Source organism: Pongo pygmaeus, chromosome X, assembly GCF_028885625.2.
Source record: "Pongo pygmaeus isolate AG05252 chromosome X, NHGRI_mPonPyg2-v2.0_pri, whole genome shotgun sequence".
In the NCBI taxonomy this organism is placed as follows: domain Eukaryota; kingdom Metazoa; phylum Chordata; class Mammalia; order Primates; family Hominidae; genus Pongo; species Pongo pygmaeus.
In genome coordinates, this window is record NC_072396.2 from 127,838,104 (window position 1) to 127,849,198 (window position 11,095).

General features: G+C 40.7%; 1 protein-coding gene and 1 pseudogene across 1 annotated transcript; both read left to right on the forward strand.

Annotated features, from left to right (window-relative positions):
• Positions 1-1,518: 1,518 nt before the first annotated feature.
• LOC129024186 (cytochrome c oxidase subunit NDUFA4-like) lies at positions 1,519-1,782 on the forward strand. The gene has a single exon (XM_054471067.1). It carries the CDS (start codon positions 1,519-1,521, stop codon positions 1,780-1,782), a length of 264 nt encoding a protein of 87 aa, XP_054327042.1.
• A 3,045-nt stretch (positions 1,783-4,827) lies between these two features.
• On the forward strand, positions 4,828-6,165 carry LOC129024380 (tubulin beta-4A chain-like; annotated as a pseudogene).
• Positions 6,166-11,095: the final 4,930 nt, after the last annotated feature.

Sequence of the window (11,095 nt, forward strand, 5' to 3'; positions counted from 1 at the left end):
TGTTCTAAAGATCAAATGAGATAATATGTGGTGGAAATGTTTTATGCATCATTAAAGAAATGTAATATTTCTCCCATCTATTGTGAAACACTAATCCAGGTGTTGTCAAACTAAGCCTGCAGGCCAAATCCTATTCATTATCTGCTTTTATATAACTTGTGAACTTGTGATTTGTACATTTTTTTAATGGCTGGCCAAAAATCAAAATAAGAATATTTTTTGACTCATGACAATTATATGAATTTCAAATTTCTGTATCCATAAATAAAGTTTTATTGAAACACAGGTATACCCATTTATTTATAGATTGTCTATGGATGCTTTTACATTTTAAGTTCAGTAGTTATGGCAGAGATTTTATGGCTCACAAAGCCTAAAATTTTTACTATCTAGCCTTTTACATTGAAAGTTTTTCCCATTCCCTAATCACAATTTAAAATATTCAAGCTAGTTTCTTTTCCTGGCTCTCAAGTCCTTTTCAAATCTGCTTGGGAGGGCTGCCCTGCTCTCCCCAGAAAAGCTTCAATTATGTAAGCAGTAAATCTTTTCATACCCTCTTGGTATGTGTGTGGCATCATCATTCCTGACATCCAAACCAATTTTCAGGTGGGCATCCATTCTTTTTCTTCAGGATGGTCACAACACAGGCAGAGGGAGATTTGAACAGAAGAAGGCAACATAATGGCTAAAGCAAGATGCTATACTGCTGGCTTTGAAGATGAAGGGATTATGAGCCAAGGAATGTAAGAAATTCAGCTTCAGAAGCTGGAAAAGGCGAGGAAACAGACTCTCCCCTAGAGTCTGTGGAAAGAGTGGGCCTTGCTGATAGCTTGATTTCTGCCCAGTGAAACTCATTTCAGACTTCTGACCTACAGAACTAAAGAAGAATAAATGCCTGTTGTTTCAAGCAACCAAATTTGTGGTAGTTCGTAACAGCAGCCCTAGGAAACTAATACAGTGGATAAGACTACCGGTGCCTTAGCACAAATTGAAGCAGTGCCACAAAATAGTACTAGTAGGCATTGTGTTTGTTACCACCATATGCTGCTTTATTAAAAACGTCAGTTGCACTTGTCTTATATGGAGCAGTGAAAAGTATTCATGTTATAAATATTGACCCTTGAGAACACGGTTTTTAAATATTTTGTATGACAAATGGAAAATATGCATAAAGCACTTCTGCTACATCTTGAAGTATAATCACTGCCTCAAAGACAAACACTTGTGCAATTTACAAGCAACTCTTTTCATGAAACACCATTTGTAGTTAAAAGAATTACTGACAGACAAACTTTGGTTATTCAGACTTGGATTTTGGGCAGATGTTTCTCTAAAATTAACAAAGTGAGGCTGTCACTTCAAGGAAAACAACTGACAGCATTATTTGTCAATTACAAAATTCAAGTTTTCATGTAAAAATTAGAGTTTTAGAAAACTTGTAGTAGATACTACTTAGTCCACGGCTTATGATAGCTAGGCTTGTTCTCTCCTTTTGAATCAGAGGCCGCTGCTGCAAACATGCTCTACCAGATCCTCAATCAAGCCAAGAAGCATCTGAGCATGATTCTCCTCCTTGAGTTTATTGGAGATGGAGGTACTGGAGCAGCACTGTATGTCTTACATCCAGCATTGTTCAATCCAGATGTTACTTGGGACAGAAAGAATGACCCAGAGCCCTGGAACAAACTGGGTCCCAATGATCAATACAAGTTCTACCCAGTTAATGTGGTTTACAGCAAACCAAAGAAAGAAGGTCTTGTAAAATTGCTTTTACAAGAATGAAGGTCCTCCAGAAGCCATCTCCACAATTTTCCACTTAACTAGGAAATTTTTATCCTCTAAATGCATGAAATCATGTTGATGTATTGTGTAGGAGGTTACACTCATTAATAAATATTTGAAACTTACAAAAAAAAAGAAAACTTGAGTCTGCCACCATAAGCTGTACAGCTTTCTGAAACATAAATACTTTCCTGATAAGATCAATGGTGATAATAACAAATGTGGTATTGTATCATGAAATATGCCAATATTTGGAAAGCTCTGCATAACTCAGTGAAGGAATATTTTTAAAATAGTGAATGCATGATGCTAAAAAATCATTCATAGGTAAAAATTCCATTCCAGGTGAGGATAGGCAAATGGATTTTCATGTATAAAAACACAAACAGTTCATTGATATAGTTTCAGTTTGCATTTTGGAACTAACCTCTAAGAAACTTCCAATTGTCCAATTTTGGTATGATATCAAAAACCATCCACAATTATCTGTATAGACTACTTAAAAACTCCTGTCTTTTCCAACTACACATATGTGTGAGATAGGACTTTCCATATTTCACCCAGAACAACATATCACAGAAGAGTGAATGCAGAAACAGATAAGGGAATCCAGCTCTTTTCTATTAAGACAGAAATAAAAGAGATTTGCAAAAAATATAAGCCCATGTTACTTTTCTCACTAAATGTTTTTGTTTTGAAAAAAATATAGTTATTTTCATAAACTAATTTGTGCTAACTTGTAATTGATGTATTATCACTTTTAAATGAATTCATAATTAAATATTTTTAATTTCTATTTTAATTTCTAATACAGTAAATAATAATATATTTAACTGAGATAAACAAAGGCTCTTTGGGGTCCTCAATAATTTTTAAGAGTAAAATTAAACAGTCGGAGAACTACTGCTCTAGAAAAACTCAGGCCCGGGAACAGTGGCTCACTCCTGTAATCCCAACAATTTGGGAGGCCAAGGCTGGCAGATCACTTAAAGTCAGGAGATTGAGACCAGCCTGGCCAACATGACGATACCCCATCTCTACACAAAAATTAGCCAGGCGTGGTGGCATGCACCTGTAATCCCAGCTACTTGGAAGGCTGAGGCAGGAGGATCACTTGAGCTCAGGAGGCAGAGTTTGCAGTGAGCCCGGATCGAGCCACTGCACTCCAGCCTGGCCAACAGAGCGAGACTCTGTCTCAAACAAAAAAAAAGAAAAACTCTTACACATATGCTCAAGAAAACATGTTTATCGCAGCTTTGTTTGAAACAATGAAAAGATGAAAACAATGTAAATATTCAAGAAGAGGTGAATGAATAGGCAAAATGTATATATTCATAAAATGAAATAATATGTAACTGTTGAAAGAAGAGTTACAAGTATTAACATGGGTGAATCTCACAAACATAATGGTGAGGAAGTTGTTAAATTCTTTGTAAAGAGCGATAGATTTATATACATTTTTAAACATTTACATAAAGTCAAAAGATACTCATTAATGATACCAGATCTTTGTCTATGTGTATATATATATATATATATATATATATATATGTAGTAAAATTAAATGCATGAAAATGAATGAGAAGAATGTCCACCAACTTCAGGATATGGTTCTTCTGAGAATGAAGAGAATGATTAGGAAGAAGTACAAATTGGACTTGACCTCTATCTATAATATTTTATTTATTTAATAAATAAAATAATTCAAAGCAAGTATCATAAATTATTAACATATGTGAATTCAGGATGATAGGTACACAGAGCTCTGTTTTATTAAATTCTCTTCCATGTATGTTTTGACAGTACTGCCCTCTCTCAGTTCATATATCACAGTCATGAGGTCTCCAGGGAGAAGAGTGAGAATTCCACAAAACGGAGTGGGTTTCAGTGGCGGTCTCACCTCTTCACTATCTTTCAGAAGATTGCCATGAATTGTTGTTTATCTGCAAATCATAAGAGGATTTTGAATTATACTATCTAGTTTTAAATAAAACAATCCTTAAAATGTGGATAAAGAGCTTGAATAGATTCTTGCAAAGAAACTAATTGAAAATAATTATGCAAATGGCAAGCTGGATAAAGAGCCAAGACCCATCAGTATGCTGTCTTTAAGAGATCCATCTCACATGTAAAGACACACATGGGCTCAAAATAAAGGGACAGAGGAAAATTTCCCAAGCAAATGGGAAACAGAAAAAAGCAGGAGTTGCAATCCTAGTTTCTGACAAAATAGAATTTAAACCAACAAAGATCAAAAAAGACAAAGAAGGCCGGGCACGGTGGCTCACGCCTGTAATCCCAGCACTTTGGGAGGCCGAGGCAGGTGGATCACCTGAGGTCGGGAGTTCGAGACCAGCCTGACCAACATGGAGAAACCCCGTCTGTACTAAAAATACAAAATTATGCAGGTGTGGTGGCAGATGCCTGTAATCCCAGCTACAAGGGAGGCTGAGGCAGGAGAATCACTTGAACCCGGGAGGCAGAGGTTGCAGTAAGCTGAGATCATGCCACTGCACTCCAGCCTGGGCAACAAGAGTGAAACTCCATCTCAAAAAAAAAAAAAAAATTCACTAAAACCCACACAACTACATGGAAATTGAATTACTTGCTCTTGAATGACTCTTGGGTAAATAATGAAATTAAGACAGAAATCAAGAAGTAATTTGAAACTAATGAGAACAAAAAGACAATGTACCAGAATCTCTGGGAAACAGCTAATTCAATATTAAGAGGGAAATTTACAGCACTAAACACTCACATCAAAAATCTAGACAGATCTCAAGTTAAGAACTTAACATCTCAACTAAAAGAGCTAGAGAACCAAGAGCAACAAACCCCAAAGCTGGCAGAGACAAGAAATAACCAAGACCGGAGCAGAACTGAAGAAGATAGAGACATGAAAAATCCTTCAAAAAATCAACAAATCTAGGAGCCCTTTTTTTTTTTTTTAATTAATAGTGCTCCGCCGTCTCCACGGCATCTTCCACCTCCGCCGCTGCAGCTCCCCGCGCTCACGCCACCGCCGCCACGTCCACCCTCAGCGCCACCACCATGCGGGAGATCGTGCACCTGCAGGCCGGCCAGTGTGGCAGCCAGATCGGGGCCAAGTTTTGGGAGGTTATCAGTGACGAACATGGGCATTGACCCCACAGGCACATACTATGGGGACAGTGACCTGCAACTGGAGAGGATCAACGTGTACTACAACGAGGCCAGAGGAGGAAATTATGTCCCCAGAGCAGTGCTGGTGGACCTGGAACCCAGCACCATGGACTCTATCCTTTCTGGCCCCTTCGGTCAGATCTTTCGGCCGGACAACTTCGTGTTTGGCCAGTCCAGAGCCGGCAACAACTGGGTGAAGGGGCACTACACGGAGGGCACAGAGCTGGTAGACGCTGTCCTGGACGTGGTCCAGAAGGCCTAGAACTGCAACTGCCTTCAAGGCTTCCAGCTGACGCACTCGCTGGGGGGTGGCACGGGGTCCGGGATGCGCACACTGCTCATCAGTAAGATCCGTGAGGAGTTCCCAGACCGCATCATGAACACCTTCAGCATGGTGCCCTCGCCCAAAGTGTCAGACACGGTGGTGGAGCCCTACAATGCCACGCTGTCTGTGCACCAGCTGGTGGAGAATACGAATGAGACCTACTGCATCAACAATGAGGCACTCTACGACATCTGCTTCCGCACCCTCAAGCTGACCACACCCACCTACGGGGACCTCAACCACCTGGTGTCAGCCACCATGAGCAGAGTCACCACCTGCCTGCGCTTCCTGGGCTAGCTGAACACCAACCTGCGCAAGCTGGCCGTCAACATGGTCCCCTTTCCCCGCCTGCACTTCTTCATGCCCGGCTTCGCACCCCTGACCAGCCGGGGCAGCCAGCAGTACCGGGCCCTGAGGGTGCCTGAGCTCACGCAGCAGATGTTCGACGCCAAGAACATGATGGCCATGTGCAACCCGCGACATGGCCGCTACCTGACCATGGCCACCGTGTTCCGGGCCACATGTCCATGAAGGAGGTGGACAAGCAGATGCTGAGCGTGCAGAGCAAGAACAGCAGCTACTTCATGGAGTGGATCCCCAGCAACGTGAAGACGGCCGTGTGCGACATCTCGCCCCACGGCCTGAAGATAGCCGCAACCTTCATCAGCAACAACACAGCCTTCCAGGAGCTGCTCAAGCGCATCTCTGCGCAGTTCACGGCCATGTTCCGGTGCAAGGCGTTCCTGCACTGGTACACAGGCGAGGGTATGGACGAGATGGAGTTCACCGAGGCTGACAGCAACATGAATGACCTGGTATCTGAGTACCAGCAGTACCAGGATGCCACAGCCGAGGAGGGCGAGTTCAAGGAGGAGGCCGAGGAGGAGGTGGCCTAGGCTGCTCCCATCGCTTCCTGTCTGCCCCCTCGAGGCTTCTGACCTTTGACCCCCTAGGCCCTCCAACTCTGACCCCTAGACCCCCACTTTCCCTCCAAGCCTGACTCATCCCTGACCCTAAGACTTCACCCTGACCCTAACAATACCTTCGGAGCTCACTTTACCTCTGGCTACTTCATCTCCGACCCTGGCTCCCCATTGACCCTTGAGCCCTAATTTATCTTTCACCCCCTTGAGCTCTTCCAACCTTGATATTCCTAGGAGGAGCCCCGCTTCACACCTTCTGACTCTGGAAACCACACCTTTAACTTTGAGGGCCCTCTTTCACCCCTGACCTCTGCTTCACCTTTGACCCCTGCCCCCCATGAATCCCATTTTACCTCTAGACCCATAAGTCCCGGTTTATGTTTGACCCCTCCCTCTGAGCTGCACTCCACCTCTGACCTTGCCTCACCTTTAACCCCTGACCTGAGCCCCAGCTCCTACCTCTGACCCCAACTTCTCTTTCACCCCCTACGAATCTCATTTTACCTCTCCACCTATAAGTCCTGGTTTACATTGGACCCCTCCCTCCGAGCTGCAGTTCACTTTTGACCTTGCCTCACCTTTCACCCCCCCCACAGCCCCAGCTCCTACCTCTGACTCCAGCTTCTTTCTGGCTCCCACAGACCCCATGCATCCTCCCTGCCTCACTCCCCTCAGCCCCTGCCAACCTTAGCTTACCTGGGAGAGGAACAAGGCCTGGTGCCTGTGAGGAAGAGAGGTCGCCCCTGCCCTCCCTCCCCGCTTCCCTGCCTCGCCCTCAATAAATAAATTGTTAAAAAAAAAAGAAAAAATTAATAAAATAGATAGACCACTAGCTAGACTAATAAAGAAGAAAAAGGAGAAGAATCAAATAAACACAATTAGAAATGATAAGGGGGTTATCACCCTGACCCCACAGAAATATAAACAATCATCAGAGAAAACTATAAACACCTCTATGAACATAAACTAGAAAATCTAGAAGAAATGGATAAATTTCTGCAGAGATACACGCTCCCAAGACCGAACCAGGAAGAAATTGAATCCCTGAATAGACCAATAATGAGTTCTGAAATTGAGGCAGTAATAAATAGCCTACCAACCAAAAAAAAAAGCCCAGGACCAAATAGATTCACAGCTGAATTATAACAGAAGTGCAAAGAAGAGCTGGTACTATTTCTACTGAAAAGATTCCAAACAATTGAAAAGGAGGGACTCCTCCATAACTCATTTTATGAGGCCAGCATCATCCTGATACCAAAACCCGGCAGAGATACAATAAAAAAAGAAAATTTCAGGCCAATATCCTTGATTAACATCAATGCAAAAATCCTCAACTAAATACTGGCAAACTGAATACAGCAGCACATCAAAAAGCTTATTCACCATAATCAAGTAGGCTTCATCCCCTAGATGCAAGGTTGGTCCAACATATGCAAATCAGTAAGTGTGATTCATCACATAAACAGAACTAAAGACAAAAAACACATGATTATCTCAATAGATGTGGAAAGGCCTTCAATAGAAATCAATATCCCTTCATGTTAAAAACTCTCAATAAATTAGCTACTGAAGGAACATACATCAAAATGATAAGACCCATCTATGACAAACCCACAGCCAATATCATACTGAATAGGCCAAAACTGGAAGCATTCCTCTTGAGAACTGGCACAAGACAAGGATGCACACTCTCCCCACTCCTATTCAACATAGTATTGAAAGTTCTGGCCAGGGCAATCAGGCAAGAGAAAGAAATAAAAGGTATTCAAATAGGAAGAGAGGAAGTCAAATTAACTTTGTTTGCAGATGACATGATCCTATATCTAGAAGACCCCATAGTCTCAGCCCAAAAGCTTCTTAAGTTGATAAGCAAACACAGCAAAGTCTCAGGATACAAAATCAATGTGCAAAAATCACCAGCATTCTCATACACTAACAACAGGCAGGCAGAGACCCAAATCAGGAATGAACTCCCATTCACAATTGCCACAAAAAGAATAAAATACCTAGGAATACAGCTAACTAGGGAGGTGAAAGATCTCTACAAGGAGAATTACAAACCACTGCTCAAGGAATTCAGAGAGGACACAAACAAATGGAAAAACATTTCATGCTCATGGATAGGAAGAATCAATCAATATCACAAAAATGGCCATACTGCCCAAAGTAATTTTTAGATTCAATGCAATTCCCATGAAGCTACCAGTGACTTTCTTTGCAGAATTAGAAAAAAAAAAAAAAAGAAAAAAACTGCTTAAAATTTCATATGGAACCAAGAAGAGCCAGTAAAGCCAAGACAGCCCTAAGCAAAAAGAACAAACCTGGAGGCATCACACTACCTGACTTCAAACAATACTACAAGGCTACAGTAACCAAAACACCATGGCACTGGTACAAAAACAAACACATAGACCAATGGAACAGAATAGAGAACTCGGAAACTAAGACCACACACCTACAACCATCTGATCTTTGACAAACCTGACAAAAACAAGCAATGGGGAAAGGATTCCCTACTTAATAAATGGTGCTCGGAGAACTGGCTAGCAATATGCAGAAAATTGAAACTGGACCCCTTCTTTACACCTTATACAAAAATTAACTCAAGATGGATTAAAGACTTAAATGTAAAACCCAAAACTATAAACACTCTACAAGAAAAGCATATCATCCATTTTGCAACCTACAGAGAATTAATAAATGTAGGCATTGACTATCAACACCTGCTAACATCACAGAAAAAAGAGACTACAAGACATAACATACATTCTGATAGAAGAACAAAATGCCTCCAATAAAGTATTCTTGTTAAACAAAGAGAGAAAGTGGGACAGAAGGAGAGGAGGGAAGAAGAAGGAAGAAGAGGAGGAGGAACAGTGACGATGGCAACAATGACAAAAGAACATGTTAAATATCATCATACTTGGGGAAATTCTAGCTGTGCAAAGCTCTTCAGGACAAATGACCTAGTTTCTGCAGCAAATAAATAATTTCAAAAAAAGAAAGATAACCTATAAATTAAAATACTTAAACACTATAAATTAATCATAATGCAGACCTTATTTAGGTGCTAAGTCAAAGAAACTTTTAAAAATTAGGTACTCAAGGATATCCCCGAAGAACATTGATGTGAAAATCCTCAATAAAATATTGGTAAACCGAATCCAGCAGCACATCAAAAAGCTTATCCACCACGATCAAGTCGGCTTCATCCCAGGGATGCAAGGCTGGTTCAACATACACAAATCAATAAATGTAATCCATCACATAAACAGAACCAATGACAAAAACCACATGATTATCTCAATAGATGCAGAAAAGGCCTTTGATAAAATTCAACATCCTTTCATGCTAAAAACTCTCAATAAACTAGGTATTGATGGAACGTATCTCAAAATAATAACAGCTATTTATGACAAACACACAGCCAATATCATACTGAATGGGAAAAAACTGGAAGCATTCCCTTTGAAAACCAGACCAAGACAAGGATGCCCTCTCTCACCACCCCTATTCAACTAGTATTGAAAGTTCTGGCCAGGGCAATTAGGCAAGAGAAAGATATAAAGGGTATTGAAATAGGAAGAGAGGGAGTCAAATTGTCTCTGTTTGCAGATGACATGATTGTATATTTAGAAAACCCCATCGTCTCAGCCCCAAAACTCCTTCAGCTGATAAGCAACCTCAGCAAAGTCACAAGATATAAAATCAATGTGCAAAAATCACAAGCATTCCCATACACCAATAATAGACTGAGAGCCAAATCATGAGCAAACTCCCATTCACAATTGCTACAGAGAGAAAAAAAATACCTAGGAATACAACTTACAAGGGATGTAAAGGACCTTTTCAAGGAGAACTACAAACTACTGCTCAAGTAAATAAGAGAGGACACAAACAAATGGAAAAACATTCCATGCTCATGGATACGAACAATCAATATCATGAAAACGGCCATACTGCCCAAAGTAATTTATAGATTCAATGCTATCCCCATCAAGCTACCAGTGACTTTCTTCACAGAGTTAGAAAAAACTATTTTAAATTTCATATGGAACGAAAACAGTCCATATACCCAAGACAATCCTAAGCAAAAAGAACAAAGCTTGAGGCATCATGCTACCTGACTTCAAACTTTACTACAAGGCTACAGTAACCAAAACAGCATGGTACTGGTACTAAAACAGATATATAGACCAATGGAACAGAACAGAGGTCTCAGAAATAATGCCACACATCTACAACCATCTGATCTTTGACAAACCTGACAAAAACAAGCAATGGGAAAAGGATTCCCTATTTAATAAATGGCAGTGGGAAAACTGGTTAGCCACATGCAGAAAACAGAAACTGGACCCCTTCCTTACACCTTACACAAAAATTAACTCAAGATGGATTAAAGACTTAAATATAAGACCTAAAACCATAAAAATCCTAGAAGAAAAACTAGGCAATACCATTCAGGACATAGACATGGGCAAAGACTTCATGACTACAACACCAAAAGCAATTGGAACAAAAGCCAAAACTGACAAATGGCATCTAATTAAACTAAAGAGCTTCTGCACAGCAAAAGAAACTATCATCAGAGTGAACAGGCAACCTACAGAATGGGAGAAAATTTTTGCAATCTATCCATCTGACAAAGAGTTAATATCCAGAATCTACAGAGAACTTAAACAAATTTACAAGAAAAAAACAACTCCATCAAAAAGTGGGTAAACGTCCATGAACTGACACTTCTCAAAATAAAACATTTATGCAGTCAACAAACATGAAAAAATGCTCATCATCACTGGTCATTAGAGAAATGAAAATCAAAACCACAATGAGATACCATCTCATGCCAGTTAGAATGGTGATTATTAAAAAGTCAGGAAACAACAGATGCTGGAGAGGATGT